The sequence below is a fragment of the Mixophyes fleayi genome, chromosome 10 (assembly GCF_038048845.1).
Source record: "Mixophyes fleayi isolate aMixFle1 chromosome 10, aMixFle1.hap1, whole genome shotgun sequence".
NCBI classification, from domain to species: Eukaryota; Metazoa; Chordata; class Amphibia; order Anura; family Limnodynastidae; genus Mixophyes; species Mixophyes fleayi.
This window is the reverse complement of record NC_134411.1, coordinates 918,249-938,684: the sequence shown is the minus strand read 5'-3', so window position 1 is coordinate 938,684 and position 20,436 is coordinate 918,249. Positions and strand designations below refer to the sequence as shown.

Genomic DNA, 20,436 nt, shown 5'->3' with positions numbered 1-20,436 from the left:
CGTGCAGAGAGCATGCTAGTGAGCGGCACCGTGCAGAGAGCATGCTAGTGAGCAGCGCACCGTGCAGAGAGCATGCTAATGAGCGGCGCACCGTGCAGAGAGCATGCTAGTGAGCGGCGCACCGTGCAGAGAGCATGCTAGTGAGTGCCGCACCTTGCAGAGAGAATGCTAGTGAGTGCCGCACCATGCAGAGAGCATGCTAGTGAGCGCCACACCGTGCAGAGAGCATGCTAGTGAGCGGCGCACCGTGCAGAGAGCATGCTAGTGAGCGGCGCACCGTGCAGAGAGCATGCTAGTGAGTGCCACACCTTGCAGAGAGCATGCTAATGAGCGGTGCACCGTGCAGAGAACATGCTAGTGAGCGGTGCACCTTGCAGAGAGCATGCTAATGAGCGGCGCACCGTGCAGAGAGCATGCTAGTGAGCGGCGCACCGTGCAGAGAGCATGTTAGTGAGCGGCACCGTGCAGAGAGCATGCTAGTGAGCGGCGAACCATGCAGAGAGCATGCTAATGAGCGGCGCACCGTGCAGAGAGCATGCTAGTGAGCGGCGCACCATGCAGAGAGCATGCTAATGAGCGGCGCACCGTGCAGAGAGCATGCTAGTGAGCGGCGTACCGTGCAGAGAGCATGCTAGTGAGCGGCGCACCGTGCAGAGAGCATGCTAATGAGCGGCGCACCGTGCAGAGAGCATGCTAGTGAGCGGCACCGTGCAGAGAGCATGCTAGTGAGCAGCGCACCGTGCAGAGAGCATGCTAATGAGCGGCGCACCGTGCAGAGAGCATGCTAGTGAGCGGCGCACCGTGCAGAGAGCATGCTAGTGAGTGCCGCACCTTGCAGAGAGAATGCTAGTGAGTGCCGCACCATGCAGAGAGCATGCTAGTGAGCGCCACACCGTGCAGAGAGCATGCTAGTGAGCGGCGCACCGTGCAGAGAGCATGCTAGTGAGCGGCGCACCGTGCAGAGAGCATGCTAGTGAGTGCCGCACCTTGCAGAGAGCATGCTAGTGAGCGGCGCACCGTGCAGAGAGAATGCTAATGAGCGCGGCACCGTGCAGAGCGCATGCTAGTGAGCAACATGTAATGCAAATATCCTCCCCATCATCATTAATTAACCCTTCCTTAAAATCATTAACTCTTTCAGCATCATAACAACCCCATTCAACATCAGTAACCACTTTATAATAATTAACTCCCTCATCCCCATTATTAACTAACTCCTATATCATCAATTAATTTCATTCATATTGATTAACCCTTTCCTTACCTCCCTGAGTCTCATTGAAAGGATCCTTTCATCATAATTATAAAAATAACCCCCTTATTCACAATTCACTAGATTCAGTATTTAGAATATGCTTCATTTGCTGTGGGTAGTGTGTATATAAATTCTTATTATACTCTACAGACTACATATGGGTGGTGTCACAGAATTTCAGAGATGGCCGCTAACCGGTATTAGCGCAACTGAACGGGGAAGCGCGGAGTCTAACGCACCCCCGGTATTCACCAGGGACCCCCGCAAGGGAGTTTGGGCTTAGCTGCAGAGGGTACGCAGAAAGCACTGAATACATTAGCCTGCGGTTACACAACACAAAAGAGGTGGCTGTGACCGGCGAGAGAGTTGAAATCGCAGTTATCTTGCCTATCGTTCTGTTAAAAACCAAGCAAAAAAACCCTCCCTCCCAGGATGTGCTAATTAGCACTGGTCTGGCCATCTAGGAGGGTCACAAAGATATAGACAAGCAGCCAATCAGGAGTGATCTTTCATAAGACAGCTCCTGATTTGCTGTCTGTATAAAATAGGCGGGTTAGTTAATTGTTAACTCATTTGATCAAGAAATATAAGTAGAATAACCACTACACTACAAAAAATGTTGGCACCTTTATTTACTATTATCCCTCCAGAAGAATTATTATTCTAAATTATGATGGCATATATATATATATACAGGGGTCACTATTAGCATTTTTATTTAAAGGCGGCATGCATATGATATTTTTTAATTAAGAGGGTTTTATTTATTTAAGGGACACGTACATATATTTTTTTTTAACCCGGGTATCCCTAGGTGCAGGGGCCCAACATACCTCTAGAATGGCAGCGGTTTTCACTAAACCCTGCTAAATCACCAGCATCTAAAATGCTGGAGGTCAAATTCGCCACACATCGCAGACAATATGCATTGTAACCCTCCAAACCACTAAATAATTAATCCAGCAGTTTGTAGGTTAAAATGATTGTTTAAAAAACTTTTCCTGGTTTTTCCCACTAGGTTAGGGTCTCTGTAATATTAAGAAAATGTATTATTTGTTGTGTGGAGTCATTCATGGCTACTGTTATAATCTACAGACAATAAATGGGTAACATATAAATTCAGATTACTTCCCCACAATGTATAAAGTGATGTCACAAACTATTTTTATTCCTTTCACTGGTTTGGTGTTTCAGTAATTTAGAGTATGTATGACTTGCTTTGGGCACTTACAAGTCACGTATGAAGTTATCACCAAATATTATTTATACTAAATAAACATAGTTGTCCCATTGGTCTCTTATTGAACAACTGGATCTGTGCAATCTTTCCTCTTTGCTTGTGGAAATATTACACAATTTTGGCAATCAAACAACACGTATTCTTATATTATAGGCCACCGGCCTACTTGAAATTTACCAGTAAGCCCTATGCCCAACCCGCCCCTCTGTGAACTTAAGTAGAAGTAGTGGTCATCACAGAAACATCAATGCTATAGGAATGTCCTGCTATCCCAGCAGCTAATCTGGTTAAATGAAATAAAAACTGTGTGTGTGTGTGTGTATGTGTATGTGTATGTGTATATATATATATATATATATATATATATATATATATATATATATATATATATATATATATATATATATATATATATATACAGGAGATTTAGATTTAGTGTCTAAGTGGTTAGCCTCACAGCACTGCGGTCATGAGTTCAATTCCTGACCATGGCCTTATCTGTGAGGAGTTTGTATATTCTCCCTGTGTTTGCGTTGGTGTATGTTAGGAAATTTAGACTGTAAGCTCCAATGGGGCAGGGACTGATGTGAACGAGTTCTCTGTACAGCGCTGCGGAATTAGTGGCGCTATATAAATAAATGATGATGATGATAATTATTCAATATAAATAAATATACCCAAAAATTTGTAGTACTTTCTCCTAAATTACGATTGGGCACACATGTTTTATAATCAAATAGATATGATATAAAAGAGAACACATTCAAATTATAATACTGATTACTATGGTAACATACAAATGATTTCATGTTACGTAGTAAAATATAAGCTAAGTTTATAATGAGGCCATTTATGTCCGTGTAGCTCAGACACTGGGAGAGCGGAACCTTCCTGTAGCAGCTGCTGGAACCCGGAACATTAATGTTTCTGATCATCACTTCTACTTTGTTTCCCCTGAATATTTTTGTGATGTTTATGGTTCCTAATGTAAGGGGATATTTATTATACAAGTATAAGGTTACTGATGATTAATGGATTTTAAAGCTTATTAATGATCAGTCATCATTCTTATTTTGTGCTTAAAATAATTTGTGATAACCATTTATAATATTTATAATTAAATACCTGCCAGTTTTGATGAATACATTGTAACATTTATTGTTATTATTTTTTGGTGCTACTTTTTACCTCTTTGAGGATCGCAGATTAAACTTTGTTGTTTTTGATATATTTAATATGTTTTCATTCATTTTTAGTTATATGTTTAGTGTCATATTTTTTTTCCTTTTTAGAAAGCAGAATATTATTATTACATAGTATCTAATGGTAACTGACATAGGGAACAGTGTAAAAAGAAAACTCCAGAGGATGTTTACTGGCTTCAATAACATTAATTACTTTGGCTAATTAAAATTGATGGTAAAAACTCAAGATTTAATTTTTTAATACTCTGCAAAATATAAATATGGGAACGAACATTGATGGTAACGTCGCAGACAATGAGTATACGCGAACCATGTGCTAGTAAGAGATATTATATTGTCACTTTTGTGATCTCTGCCCTGTGGCAGCTATATAAACTACTACGTTTAAAAAAAATATTTTATACATTTTTAGATTTTTCTTAAGAATGTTTCATATTACTGAACTAATATGATATTAAACAATTACTATGTTATCTTGAAATTCTTAGAGAAAAAATGTTATTTAGTAAATAAACTGATATAATAGAGGTTTGATTTGTTCTATGTGATTACAGAGCGAGAAGATAACACTGGGGCAGTTATTGGAGCTGTGATTGGGACACTTATCTCTACGTTACTTCTAGTTGCTGCCGTTTTATTCTACTTTGCAAGGTTTAAGAAAGGTAAGTTGTGTATAAGATGCTCTTCCGACTATCACTGTGAACTGAATATTTACTTCTTCTATTTCTGTAGGAAATGGGACGTACAATAAAGAAACCTTTTCACCTTCAGCTATTACTTAACTATTTAATGATTGGGTGACTTTAATTTCTTTCAGGGCAACACTGATAATCACATTTCCTAGTCTGTGTCATTTCTATATTCATTTATCTGAGGGGTGGGAATTGGGCGGTGGAATGTCTGCTACGGGAACACCTGAGACCTACTTACCTCTATCATTAGCACGTAGCCGCGGTGCTCGCTGATAGCGTAAGCTGTGTTAGCTGCAAGCAAGGTGACCCTTTATTATAATATCTACATAGAGCCACAATACTAATAACACATTAGAAATTGGATCTTCTGTTGGAACCTCTGTGACTAATGGAATCTCTATCACTGGAAACTGGAATATCTTCATTTAGAGTTAGAAAAAAAAGAGCAAATGTACACCCTTGGGGAAACCATGTTGCACAAGGGGAGGGTCAAATGCAAAATTTATAAACAGATTTAGAGCTGGGAGGGGGCGTGTGCTAGCTCACCTCTAATTACAGTATAAATGTAAAGCTGCCCATTAGTGTGCTCCCTGCATGCAAAAGAAAAAGCTAAATGTGAGGATACCACCCTTAGCTGGGATGGTGGTTACCCTCTGTGGGATTCAACTCACTCGGGTAGACCAGAATATATCCAAAATACGGCTTTATTACGACAGCACAACACCACAAGACGTTCACAAGATACAGGGTAATGGTAGCATGTATCCTCCAGCAGCCTCTTGCAGTCAGCACTACAAGGTAATAATCTCTGTCTCTTTCATGGTCTTATCCTCCCGCAATATTACCACTACCACTAGCTAGACCGTTACGGTGTCGCCCAGCCTGGGTTACTGGCTCACACAGACCCTGTCCTGATAGGGTTTCCTCCAGCCACCACAATGCCTGGCCCAGAGTCCTTTTCGCCGATGTCTTCTACACTAGGATCCTCCAAGCTAGAATAGCTCCCCTGGCATTCTGCTCTCCCTATATTCTTGACTGTGTACACAGGGAGTAGGGTCAAATGGATCTATCCTCCCCCTTACCGCAGGGGTCTATCAGTGGACACTTTAGCTGTTAGACATACTGTCCCTGTTACCTTGATTATACATTGGAATGGCTTGACTCAATTAGCTATTTGGCTAATACACTAAACAAAGGGTTACAATATAACATCAAGGAATGACACTTCTCGCTTGCATGAAACAATAAGACATTTGTCACATTGTATCTGCCACATTACACAATCTGATTCTGTGATACATTTTGATACAATAACATTTATATTGATACATGATAATACATTTCCCAATGATATTTCAGCCAGTATATTACTGTGGAGGCACATTGCATATCATCTAGAAGTTCTATCCTAATTACCTCTCAGATTACCTGTTGTCCTCGCTAATTATCATGGGCTGCCAGCTAGTTATGTCAGGTTACTCAGACATTGTTCTGGTTACAAACCAGGTCTACGCCACACCTCATAACAATGGACATTTGAGACAAATGATAATCACCTTAGCTAACACAAGCAATATTCTTTGTATTTCTAATACATACAATATTGCAGGTAATAGCAAGGGCAAAATGTACCTAATATCATGAAATAATAATAATACACATAATACACTGATGCTCTGGTGTATATACTTAGACTGGGCCAAGAAAGTACATTAAACCGTGAGAAACGTGTGATGAATAGAAAGTTCTTAGTCCAGTAGCACCCGTTTCTTCACACTAAATAAATTGCTTGGTATTCTCATGCGGTGCAGCGTAGATTGTCCAGGAGCGACTTTGCTCCTTTTTTTGCTTCACTTCTCACTCTAAACTTCTAGATCAATATATATCGTCTTCACTCTATTACATAACTATATATGTCGGTGATGTCTGCAATCTGACTGCTCTTATTTCTGGCCACTACACTACCTGACATCACAGATCTTTCTGCGCACCTCTGAGGTGTGTGAGCAAAAATCTGCAGTGCTATCTTGCCGCGGAGTGGCTTCATGATTATACTGGAGGGAAATTAATTCCCCTCATAAAGTCTATAGGGTAACTAGAGGGATTTATTGTACTTTTGGTGAGGACTGAAAAACAGGGACATTTCCAGGGACAAATCTATAAATCCTGGGACTGACATTAGACAGTTGGCATCTTGGGACCAATCATCAGATAACGATAGAAGTGTAACCATAATATAATATATGGTGTTATATAACTTCCATCTGATGTCAGTGGTTAGAGAGCTGGCTGCAGCCGCAATGCTGAGCGCTGGTTGTAAGACGCAGGTGATTATCTCCAGCTGCAGGTGCTGGCGCTGGATGTAAGACGCAGGTTATTATCTCCAGCTGCGGGTGCTAGCGCTGGTTGTAAGACACAGGTTATAATCTCCAGCCGCGGGTGCTGGCGCTGGATGTAAGACGCAGGTTATTATCTCCAGCCGCGGGTGCTGGCGCTGGATGTAAGACGCAGGTTATAATCTCCAGCCGCGGGTGCTGGCGCTGGATGTAAGACGCAGGTTATAATCTCCAGCCGCGGGTGCTGGCGCTGGATGTAAGACGCAGGTTATTATCTCCAGCTGCAGGTGCTGGCGCTAGATGTAAGACGCAGGTTATTATCTCCAGCTGCAGGTGCTGGCGCTGGATGTAAGACGCAGGTTATAATCTCCAGCCGCGGGTGCTGGCGCTGGATGTAAGACGCAGGTTATTATCTCCAGCCGCGGGTGCTGGCGCTGGATGTAAGACGCAGGTTATAATCTCCAGCTGCGGGTGCTGGCGCTGGATGTAAGACGCAGGTTATTATCTCCAGCCGCGGGTGCTGGTGCTGGATGTAAGACGCAGGTTATTATCTCCAGCCGCGGGTGCTGGCGCTGGATGTAAGACGCAGGTTATTATCTCCAGCCGCGGGTGCTGGCGCTGGATGTAAGACGCAGGTTATTATCTCCAGCCGCGGGTGCTGGCGCTGGATGTAAGACGCAGGTTATTATCTCCAGCCGCGGGTGCTGGCGCTGGATGTAAGACGCAGGTTATTATCTCCAGCTGCGGGTGCTGGCGCTGGATGTAAGACGCAGGTGATTATCTCCAGCTGCGGGTGCTGGCGCTGGATGTAAGACGCAGGTTATTATCTCCAGCCGCGGGTGCTGGTGCTGGATGTAAGACGCAGGTTATTATCTCCAGCCGCGGGTGCTAGCACCAGGTATCGGAACGAACAGTCTCCATGTAGATGTAACTGGTTTCCACATGTAGTTCTGGGTTTAGTGATGTGGATCAGGCTGCAGGAGGAGGTGTTGGTGTTGGGATGGGGCTTTCATAGTGGTAATTGGCAGACAGAGGACCAGACATCGGATAAATAGGGGGACAGTCACCTGAGGCTGCTCCATACATTGTGTTCATTATGGGGTCATCACAATATTCCAGGGCTTGTCAGATGCACGTTAATCACCCATTCACTATAATGCATTGTGTAACCACTGTTACTTTGTGTAACTTTATAGATGGATAGTGGAGACCTCTGCTATGGGAGCTAATACTGCTAACACTCTACTATATAGGGAGAGAGCAGGGACTGACGACTGACATTATTAGGGTCTTGTGATCTTTGTCATTCTTCATAGGGTCTGTATGATTTCATTTATTTATAGGATACTGCCCCCAAACATGTCTGTTTACTGTATGTACAGCACAGTCTGCAAAATCTCACACATAGGTTATTACATGATATGTATTTCCCACAGACCCTCCCATTCTTTCTGAGATTATGGGGAATAAAGAGATAATAGACATGACCAGGACGACACTCACCTGTCAGATCATGAACTTCAGGCCCAATGACATTGAGATCTCTGTACGTCTGAGAAGAGGAGAGGAGATGAGGATTATCCACAGCTGGAGGTCCAGAGACCACACTCCCCCAGCCCTGATGGCCAGAGATAGCAATACTGGGGGTGATCCTGTGATTATAGATGTAGATGAACACCAAGGACTGATTGATGGGGCTGTAAATCATGAGGAGAGACCCCTACAGATAGAAATGGCTCCTGTTATAAAACCCAGGAGATTTGGATCTTTCATCTGTGAGTGTTCTATTCATATAACTCCCAGCATTGAGGATAATGGATCAGAACTATCTGTAGAAGTATCACACCCAGCTCTGACGTCACCGGTCTGTGTACGGAGAAGACTGAACGTCATTGGAGGTAAGACTCTTCTCTGATGGATCTTTACGTGTTCACTTACTGGAGTCATTTGTTATTATAGTCTAATATCCGTGGGGATGTACAATATACATACAGTACTAGAGACACATTAATGGCAGACACTGCTAATAATCCTGCTCTGAATCAGCTTAAAACAAGGGGATTATTTATCAATAATTCTCAGATTGTGGGGATAAGGCTGATTTTTCACTTATGTTTGCAATTTAAGGGAGTGATGAGGGATAAATTACTGCATTGAGCCAGTGTCTGCAGTTCCTCTAATGTGGAGTAGTAGGAGGAACAGTTTAAACATGAATTAAATTATATCAAATTTAAACTTTTATTCATTAAAAAATGATTTGTTCAAAGAGTTTATTCTGTTATCATTATACTGAGATGGGAGATAACAGGAGGTAGTAGAGCAGTACATGTCCTGCGCTATACTTGGTAAATAGGCTTCCCCGTGGCGGCCAATGTTACCGCTATGGCCAATGGTAACCGTTTCACCCCTCCACCTGCTGGAAGCTCTCCTGTGTGGATCAGAACATTTCCTGATCGGATAATCCATTAGAATGGTTCAGAGCTGTAAACCTCTATGATGGAAAAGGGAGATAACATTGGAGTCGGGGGCCGGAAGGTTGTTGCAGATGTGAATTAAGAATAAGGAAAAGTCCAATATGAGTAGTAATTAGAAAGGTAAATGTGACTTTACTTGTACAATAATTTATTGTTTCATTCCCTTCTAGTGGCTCCTAAATTATTAACAATTATGGCCCCAGAATGTCTGATACATGACGAGATGGTGACTCTGACTTGTCCGATTAATGGATTTAAACCCAGAGCTTTGTCTATTATTTGGCTGAAGAAGGATCAGAACAATCAGGAAACAGAACTTGTAACGTGTGATTCTACTGGAACCATCATTCAGAATAATAAATATTTACACAATGTAAAAGAGATTGAACATGATGATAAATCTTACAGCTTACTAAGTGCCCTGAGGATGAAACCAAATGTGTCTGATGATCAAGGAGTGAAATATATTTGTAGAACCCATCACCCTGCGACACGGAGAACTGCAGAACAAGAGCTGGATATGGAGGTGACAGGTGAGTGATATCCTACAGAATATATACCATACACATATAACTTATTCTCAGCGTTACAGCCGATGGATCTGTCTGACCTACTAGATGTGATAATTACAGAGCTCCTCTTTGTATTACCAGTTAGACCACAAACCTGTGGTCTAAGTGGCACAAAAGTGAGGACGGTGGTATAAAGTGGAAGCTTTATAATGGATAAATACATTATAATGCACTTTTATGTGGAGAATATATGGCTTTTAATGGCAAACTTGCCTTTAAAAGCCATTGCCACATTAAATTTCCCCCTCAAAGTCGCCGATTTCCGTTGACATGCGGAAACCGATGCTTAATACATTTACCCCCTGAGCTGGATGGGAAGTTGGTGCATTAAGGTTTAGCTTCCGTAAACGATTTAACCATCTCAGCAGATGCCTATCAGGATCTGCCTCTGGCTGCTCTGCAACATCCTCCATGGGGACTTCTTTACCTCTGCAGCTCCTGTATGCTGGACTATGTTTGTATCAGGCCTGCAGTACCTCTGGCATACCAGAGGTGCTGCTCATGCCATTTTCCTGTCACTAGCAGGAGTTAACCTTCTCCTCTTATTAATTACTGCATCTGTGTCACTGACTATTTAAGCCTGCTTCTCACAATGCTCCTTGCTGGTCATTGATTGTTTCCTTGGAATTCCTTCAAGTTACATTCTGTTCTGTGACTCCTAGGTCATCATTGCTCAGCAAAGTTCACCTGTATCTGCTGTTTGTATTCACTGCTGTTTACTTATTATCCAGCCATACCCAGATATTTGTTTATCATGCTCAGCTTTATTTAGTCTGTACCTTCCCTGCATTCTGGATTGAGTTTTTGCTTCAATAAAGCAGTTTATGCTTTCACCATACTTCTGGCTCCTTAGCTGTGATTTAAAAGATTCTAATTATGATATACTTCTTTCTCTCACGAACCCCCAAGACTCTTTACCCGCTCTATACAGGCTCATTGCTGAATATGGTCTTCTCTCAGGCTATAAAATTAATTTTGTTAAATCAGAGGCCATGCTCCTGCACGCTCCCCCTCCCCTACGGTCCACCCTACAGGCTAATTTTGCTTTACGCTGGCAGGCGAACAAGATCAAGTATCTTGGGGTCTATATCACCTCTTCCTATGACCGATTATATAGAGAGAATTTTCCTCCCCTTCTCATTAAAATCAAAAAAGACCTAGAAGTATGGAGGAGAAATATTATATCGTGGCTGGGGAGGATCATTGCTGTTAAGATGAATCTGATCCCCAAACTTCTTTACCTCCTCCAGACTCTACTGGTGAATGTGCCGGATCTTGTGTTTCGGGACTTACATTCTTCTTTCCTCAAATTTGTCTGGCGTGGCAAGCCCCCTAGAGTCTCAGTAGCAGTACTTAAACAGCCCAGGGCCCGGGGAGGAAGAGGCTTCCCAGATGTAAAACACTATTAGTTGGCAGCCCATCTGGCCCAGGTTGCAGTTACTTATGTTCCTTACAGGACTGTAGCATGGGTGGACTTGGAAACCCACTTTGTGGGAGTCCCTTCCTTGTCATCCCTATGGGGCCTCTCCAGACTGGACAGGCCACAAGGGGCTTCCTTACTCCAATCGCTCAAATTTTGTTTGTCCCTATGGGACTCGTCCCGGCTCAAGCACAAACTATCCTCCCTTATCTCCCCTCTGGAGCAACCCACATTTCCCCCCAGGTGGCCAGCCACAGCAATTTAAACTCTGGATACGTGTGGTCTCGGACCTGGTGGTTAATGGAACGTGGGCCTCTATCTCAGATCTCCAGCATAAGTTTGAATCTTTTCGCCCGCTTTTCTTTGAGTACTTCCAGGTCCGACACTTCGCTATGTCCTTGCCCGCCTCTGACACTCTTGGGCCCCTCACTCCCTTTGAGTACATGTGTTTGCATTCCCCACTCACCAAAGGGATGGTGTCGAGGACTTATAGCTGGCTAATAGAGATATCCTTTGACACTCCAGGACGCCGTGAACGTGAATGGGAGAGAGATCTGGGACCCCCTCCGGATGAGACTTGTTGGGAGGAGGTCAGAGAGGGGATTGCTAAGAGCTCAATATCCACACTTATTAAAGAAGCTGCATACAAGCTGTACTATAGGTGGTACTATACCCCAGATAGGTTGTCTAGAATGTTTCCTACTGGTACTCCGAGCTGTTGGCGGGAATGTGGTCAGAGAGGCACAATGCTGCATATATGGTGAACCTGCCCCCGTATATAATCCCTTATTGGAACATGGTCCTGGCACTTATTAACTCCGTATCTGAACAACAGATCACTAAGGATCCCTGGTCATTCCTTCTCTCTCGCCCTATCCCTGATGAGACCGCCCCTTCCAATAAGCTGATCTCTCACATACTGGCTGCTGCCAAATCCCTAATAGCTAAACACTGGAAAGATCCCAACCCTCCCTCTATGCAGTCCTTATGGAACTACATCTGGCATATCGCAAGCATGGAGAGTACATGCTACCTTCACGATAAATCTTACAACTTTGACAAGGTTTGGGCCCCGTGGTATCTCCAGGAAAGCCGTAGCTGTTTACCCCCTTTGGCTCTCTCGTCCTCTAATGGTACATAGACTCTGGGCCATCTCCGGATCCTCCAGGTTGGTCGTCGTGCGCCATGGGTAAGAGATCCATATGTCTTGCCGTCTACTTTTTATTTTCTTATTTATCTCATAGGTCGTTAATCTCTAGATATGTTGCTTATAATCTCCTTTGTAATAGGTATGGTGATATACGTGCCTGTCCTTCCCAACCCTCCCCCCCCCACTCCCCCTCCTTATCCCTCTTTGTTTCCTGTCTCTTTCCCTCCCCTTCCTTCTACTATAAAAATTTAAAATAAGAGGAGACATCTTGTTATCTTAAAACAGTTGGTTTTTACTTGTTGTTTGCTCTTTTCTACGCTGTTTCTTCTTGTAGCAAATAAAGAGTTTACAAAAAAAAAAAAAAAAAGATTCTAATTATTGTAACGGAATTGTGACAGTGCCTTCATAGGGCCGTGTCTTGAGGTTCTCCTAATCATGCACAGAATGTTAATCTGGTTGTTTTAGTGGGATAATATCCCATATGTTTAAAGCAATACAATTTATCTGTTTTTTACCTGTACTTTGATTCTATACTTCTACTACGTCCACTGCTATGACCATGGCTTACATCTCCCACAATCCTACTATTTCTAATCTTCTTACCATCTATCACTATTCCTTCTCCTTTGTCTAGATAAGTGTGTTTCTGTCTCCTAATTCTGCCAAGGGATCTCCTCCTAGGAGCTGAAAATCTGTAACCTCTCCAGCTCGACCTCCAAAGAGACAGGTTCCTTTACATTCTGCTCCTGCAATAAAGATAGTGTACAGCACAGCGGCAATTGGCAGCAACACATAAGTCAGAGGTTTTGGCTCTCAAGAAAGCTGTCAGTGCCGATGCAGCCAAAGACCAGAAGTTGGTGACCTAAATAACCAGTGGACGGCCAGTCGGCACCAGACCAAGCTTCTGCTAATATGACAACACTAAATGTGTGAAGACTGATGCCCTCTCCTAGCAGTTTGCACCAGAACTCTCAGCCTGTGATGGAGAGTCAGTTCTTCCCTGAATCTGCTTCTTGAAGCAGCCATCACTGTTCTGAGCCAATTATCACAGTGCTTGATACTGCTGAGGGCAATGTTTGGAGGGCCGTCTGCAAGGCCCTGGAGATCTCTCTGTACTCTAGTTCTGTGTATCATCCCCAATCTAACTGACGAATAGAGCAATTCCTTTAGTAGTTCATCTCTGACACCCAACTACATCTGAGGGTAGATATTTCAAAGAACAATCTGGTTCCAGGGCCACATATAACCTTTCTTCTTTAAATCACGGATTTTACCAAGTGGATTTCCCTTCATCCCATGCTCAATGTGGGGTTCTATCGGCTAATCAACATGTCCAAGACCTCCAGGTACTGTGGAAAGGCAGCAGGGCAGACCAAAGATGGGGGTAGCCAACCACAGAAGATTTGGGGACAAGAGAAGCCATGTGGGTATCTCTACACTGAATATTGCTCTGAAGATGTCCTCTATGATGTTAGGTTCCAGGTACATCAAGAGGGGGTGAGATACTATAAGGAATGAATGCCATGCCAGCAATTTTTGACAGGTGGCAGCACTATTAACACAAGTGTTACCAGCTGCTGCTAAAAGACCACAGCTTATGTCCCCCACTGTTCTACAGTATCCTCTCCTGACTCTTCCTTGATCCTAATTTCCCCAATCCTTTAACCATGGAAATGTCCACGACAATTTGTCTTTCTGGAGCAGCCTTTTTGGTCTGGGGAAGTGGGTTTCTGTCTACTACCTCCAAGGGGTTTCCTAACTAACTGGTCCTTTCTCTTATGTTGGTTCTTGGCTCCTTACCCCTGGCTCTGCATTGTGGTGACTTTTGGCTCTGAATCTCCATTGGTGTTAGTTCTTGATTCTGATTACAGTGAATTCTGGCACAAACTACTCAGCTTGGTTTAGGAACATCTCCTCCATCTGTAGCACTAACTGTACTGTGTGATATATTACATCTCCTCTTATTATTACTGACTGTACTGTGTGATATATTACAGCTCCTCTTATTATTACTGACTGTACTGTGTGATATATTACAGCTCCTCTTATTACTGACTGTACTGTGTGATATATTACAGCTCCTCTTATTATTACTGACTGTACTGTGTGATATATTACATCTCCTCTTATTATTACTGACTGTACTGTGTGATATATTACAGCTCCTCTTATTATTACTGACTGTACTGTGTGATATATTACATCTCCTCTTATTACTGACTGTACTGTGTGATATATTACAGCTCCTCTTATTATTACTGACTGTACTGTGTGATATATTACAGCTCCTCTTATTATTACTGACTGTACTGTGTGATATATTACAGCTCCTCTTATTATTACTGACTGTACTGTGTGATATATTACAGCTCCTCTTATTACTGACTGTACTGTGTGATATATTACAGCTCCTCTTATTATTACTGACTGTACTGTGTGATATATTACAGCTCCTCTTATTATTACTGACTGTACTGTGTGATATATTACAGCTCCTCTTATTATTACTGACTGTACTGTGTGATATATTACATCTCCTCTTATTACTGACTGTACTGTGTGATATATTACATCTCCTCTTATTCTTACTGACTGTACTGTGTGATATATTACATCTCCTCTTATTATTACTGACTGTACTGTGTGATATATTACAGCTCCTCTTATTATTACTGACTGTACTGTGTGATATATTACATCTCCTCTTATTCTTACTGTACTGTGTGATATATTACAGCTCGCCCTGTGCTGGATAATATACAGAAGACACAGACGACTGTCTCTGTTGGTGACCATATGGATCTATCTTGTAGAATTCATTCATTTTACCCAGCACGGATCCAAGTTACATGGTACAAGGAAGATGGGACCCAATTACCCTCCCGCACCAGTGACCCCCTGTCTGAAGAAAGTAATCTGTGTTATGTTACTAGCACTATGAAATTGAAACCAACCATAAAGGACGTGGGGAAGATATTCAGATGTCAAGTTCAACATGACAGCCTTGTAGAACCTAAAAGTGTCAAATGGACATTGACTGACCTGAGTAAGTAAATGATAATCTATTTCCTGACTTTTATTACTGTACTGTATATAACACTGCTGTTACTGTATATTTCACTGTTACTGACTTCATACTGTACTGTATATAACACTGCTGTTACTGTATATTACACTATTACCGACTCCATACTGTACTGTATATAACACTGCTGTCACTCTATATTACACTGTTAGTGACTCCATACTGTACTGTATATAACACAGCTGTTATTTTATATTACAGTTTCTGCGCCCACTATAAGTGATATAAAGTGTCACCCTGAAGACCCAGAGATTGGGAAACAGGTGACGTTATCTTGTGCGATCAGAGACATATACTCCAAAGATTGTGGACTGCAGTGGTATAAAGGTTTGGAGAGGTTGCAACATACAGACAAAATCCAACAAGACCCAGAATCTGGAATGTTCTCTGGAACCACAGAGCTGACGATTACACCAAATATTTGTGATCAGGGAATTGATTTTCATATGGAGATTACTCCCCATACAAAGACCATGAAAAAAACATTTATTCTGAAGTTAAAGGGTAATTGTCAGATTTCTTTGCAATGAAAACACGTGTAATAGTCCCATGTGTATAATCTACGCACCATCATGTCCCAGGATCCCGCACAACAAAATGCACATAAAATAGTATTGAGACTCATATATAAACTGATACTACAGCTGATACTACAGTCAGAGAACGGTTTGGGCTTTATGCAGTGTTGGATGAGACACGGCACTGTACTCGGTGAGGCAGGAAGATGGTGCAGTGAGTAAGAGCGAGTAGTTATACTGGTCCCAGGTCAGATCGGGGGTAAGAGGAATAGAGGGGAAGCGCTGGCTGGAGTCAGATTAGATCAGGGTAATGGTGGATACAGATGCTGTGAGGTGGGGAAATGATCCAGTATCTAACAGACCAGTGATTCTTACTCCCTGTGACTGGGGGCTTCCATCTATTGTACCTGAGACCTCAGCAAGAGAAGTTATATAGGGATAGACGTTCTAGATATATCTACTATATATATATATATATATGTGACTGATTTGTACAAATCTCTCAGCGATAGTGTGTTCTACATACATAACTAGTGACGGTGACAAGTCAGATGTCCTAAGTTCTGACTGTGTAGATCCAGAGGGATATAAAACAGACCCCTAGTGAGGCAGCTGTCAAATGACCTACCCATGATGTTATCACCCCTCCCCTCAGTATGGCAATTACCACTACTTACTAATCATAGCTACTGTTACCATCTCCTGTACGGAAGCATCCGATACGTTCCTACATTCAGTCAGTGAACCTGCCGACTCCTTGTGTCTGTTATTCCACAGTCTGACCACCCACATGATGAAGACCCCCCTTTATTTATTTATGGTGAACGCATCTGTCCCCCGATCTCAGTGGGCGTCCCTCTGTCACTGGGTATGATAATGTCTTTTAGACAAATCTATATATTGACCTTAAATATACTTGTACACATTAATTATGTTACATTTGCAAAATAGACTCTTACAAATTATCTAAGTTATCTAATTTTTTACTATAATTTAACACATCCGATCTCATTATTAATACGGTTGCCTGTCTCTGATTTCTGATGTTCTCCTATATCTGTCTTGTAGACAGGTGCCCAAAGCTGGACCACAAATTTAAGATTCGGTCTAGGTGATCACTTATGTAATGGTATAATGTGATATATTCCCCTATTCACGCATTGTGGTGTCACATCCAGGTGTGGACCCTCCCTGCCACTAGTGATTGGCGCAGAATCTAAAGGGAACCCCATTTTACACCATCAGTGAGGAGCACCACTAAGCAGTGTGAGGCGTGATGTCATACACAGACATGACCACTGTGCTCATTCTCATAAGGACACTGTAAGGAGCACCACTAAGCAGTGTGAGGCGTGATGTCATACACAGACATGACCACTGTGCTCATTCTCATAAGGACACTGTAAGGAGCACCACTAAGCAGTGTGAGGCGTGATGTCATACACAGACATGACCACTGTGCTCATTCTCATAAGGACACTGTAAGGAGCACCACTAAGCAGTGTGAGGCGTGATGTCATACACAGACATGACCACTGTGCTCATTCTCATAAGGACACTGTAAGGAGCACCACTAAGCAGTGTGAGGCGTGATGTCATACACAGACATGACCACTGTGGTCATTCTCATAAGGACACTGTATGGAGCACCACTAAGCAGTGTGAGGCGTGATGTCATACACAGACATGACCACTGTGCTCATTCTCATAAAGACACTGTAAGGAGCACCACTAAGCAGTATGAGGCGTGATGTCATACACAGACATGACCACTGTGCTCATTCTCATAAGGACACTGTAAGGAGCACCACTAAGCAGTGTGAGGCGTGATGTCATACACAGACATGACCACTGTGCTCATTCTCATAAGGACACTGTAAGGAGCACCACTAAGCAGTGTGAGGCGTGATGTCATACACAGACATGACCACTGTGCTCATTCTCATAAGGACACTGTAAGGAGCACCACTAAGCAGTGTGAGGCGTGATGTCATACACAGACATGACCACTGTGCTCATTCTCATAAGGACACTGTAAGGAGCACCACTAAGCAGTGTGAGGCGTGATGTCATACACAGACATGACCACTGTGCTCATTCTCATAAGGACACTGTAAGGAGCACCACTAAGCAGTGTGAGGCGTGATGTCATACACAGACATGACCACTGTGCTCATTCTCATAAGGACACTGTAAGGAGCACCCACCACTAAGCAGTGTGAGGCGTGATGTCATACACAGACATGACCACTGTGCTCATTCTCATAAGGACACTGTAAGGAGCACCACTAAGCAGTGTGAGGCGTGATGTCATACACAGACATGACCACTGTGCTCATTCTCATAAAGACACTGTAAGGAGCACCCACCACTAAGCAGTGTGAGGCGTGATGTCATACACAGACATGACCACTGTGCTCATTCTCATAAGGACACTGTAAGGAGCACCACTAAGCAGTGTGAGGCGTGATGTCATACACAGACATGACCACTGTGCTCATTCTCATAAGGACACTGTAAGGAGCACCACTAAGCAGTGTGAGGCGTGATGTCATACACAGACATGACCACTGTGCTCATTCTCATAAAGACACTGTAAGGAGCACCACTAAGCAGTGTGAGGCGTGATGTCATACACAGACATGACCACTGTGCTCATTCTCATAAGGACACTGTAAGGAGCACCACTAAGCAGTGTGAGGCGTGATGTCATACACAGACATGACCACTGTGCTCATTCTCATAAGGACACTGTAAGGAGCACCACTAAGCAGTGTGAGGCGTGATGTCATACACAGACATGACCACTGTGCTCATTCTCATAAGGACACTGTAAGGAGCACCACTAAGCAGTGTGAGGCGTGATGTCATACACAGACATGACCACTGTGCTCATTCTCATAAAGACACTGTAAGGAGCACTGTTAAAGAGTTTAATGAGGAGGTGGCTGCGATACACAGACATGAGCTTTGAGTTCCTCCTACAGGCACTGTATGGGGTACTGCCTAAGAAACGAGAAACAGGATGTTGTACACACAGACACGATCACTGAGCTCTTCCTCATGTCACCTCTGTGAGGAGCACTGCTAAACAGATTAATATGGAGGGGATTACCAAGGAACATTGTAGAGAGATAGAGGTTGTGGAAGGTGCTCCAAATTATAAGAAAAACCTTTATGTGTAAAACATCAAACACAAACATTCTAGATAATAGCTGCTCTACTTTATTTCTGTCCACTTGTATTCAGTGATCATTACACAATCATATTTACCTTTTTTTTCCGTCTCCTCAGGGATTCCGATACTTAGTCAAATCTCCAGTGACCCTAATAATCCCAGCTACGGGAGACCTCTCACCCTTCGCTGCAATGTGATTGGCTGTAGACGTGAAGATATAACGGTGGACTGGTTAGAGAATGATAAACAGCTGGAGAGACACCGGGCGACAGTCACTGTAGAGAAGGATTCATTATCCTGTGTACTGAATATAACACCAACAGCTGAGGACTATGGGAAGCACTATACCTGCAGTGTGACACACAAGGATATTGCAGAACCAGTCAGGAAACAGATCTATTTAACATTCCCAGGTAAGAAACTATGTTTTACAGTAGATTTATAAAGTGAGTAGAAGAACATTTTACAAGGAAAATCAGTCTAACCATTGTATTCATAGATTGTAGGGGTGAGAGTCTAGTTAGGGGAAGATCGGTGAGGAGGATATTGCAATAGTCTATGCGGGAGATGATGAGTGCATGAAAAGTTTCTGCAGTGTCTTGTGTGAGATATGTGCGTGTTCTGGAAATCTTTCTTATATGTAATAGGATTTAGATATAGATATGATGCAGAGCTTGATGGGTAGGATTTATTGTTGTGTTGTCAACAGAAATTGAGGTTGTGTCCCTTATGCAGAGTTGGACGCAATTTGCACTTAAGCCGTAAGTGTAAGTTGCCTCCTGGACAAAACCCTACAATTTTTGAATCATGATTCGTTTACCAAAGTGCAATATATGCCCATCTCCTCATAGGTAGCATATGCGCCTTTTTTCTCCAGGACGCAATAGTAATACATGTGCCCAGGTTACGGCAGGGGAGAACATTGTAACGCAACGGGCATGGTGTATGGAACCAGTGGTACAACCCCTTAATCTAATCCATACCAGGACTGCACTTTTTAGCCAAGTTGTTATCAGGAAGTATCAGTGATGTAACTATAACATCTCATTGGAAAAGTACTTCAGGGGTTAAATTCCACCTCCACAGGGAACACTCAGGAGCTGAGTGAATTAAGCTACCATTGTTATTTCTGTTTGCTCCCTATTGTCCACTAGTGAGCTCTACAGACTGCCAGGAGCCTGACCCAGCAGGGGTCACCTGAGGGAGGACACCTGGGGAGGTGGGGAGGGGGCTGGATGGTGTAAGCAGCCCACCAATGGAGACCTTTTGCAACTCCCCTGGACAGGCAGATCCCAAGTTGGGATTAGGAGG

The 20,436-nt window shown here is 43.0% G+C and overlaps 1 protein-coding gene across 1 annotated transcript in view; it reads left to right on the top strand.

Annotated features, from left to right (window-relative positions):
* Nucleotides 1–20,436, top strand: part of LOC142103528 (uncharacterized) — a 43,679-nt gene that overhangs the window by 12,381 nt on the left and 10,862 nt on the right. Inside the window, exons 4-9 of the mRNA XM_075187572.1 lie at nt 4,255–4,362; nt 8,165–8,626; nt 9,373–9,735; nt 15,082–15,390; nt 15,631–15,933; nt 19,242–19,538. Coding sequence (XP_075043673.1) covers nt 4,255–4,362; nt 8,165–8,626; nt 9,373–9,735; nt 15,082–15,390; nt 15,631–15,933; nt 19,242–19,538 — 1,842 coding nt within the window. The remainder of the gene's footprint in view (nt 1–4,254; nt 4,363–8,164; nt 8,627–9,372; nt 9,736–15,081; nt 15,391–15,630; nt 15,934–19,241; nt 19,539–20,436) is intronic.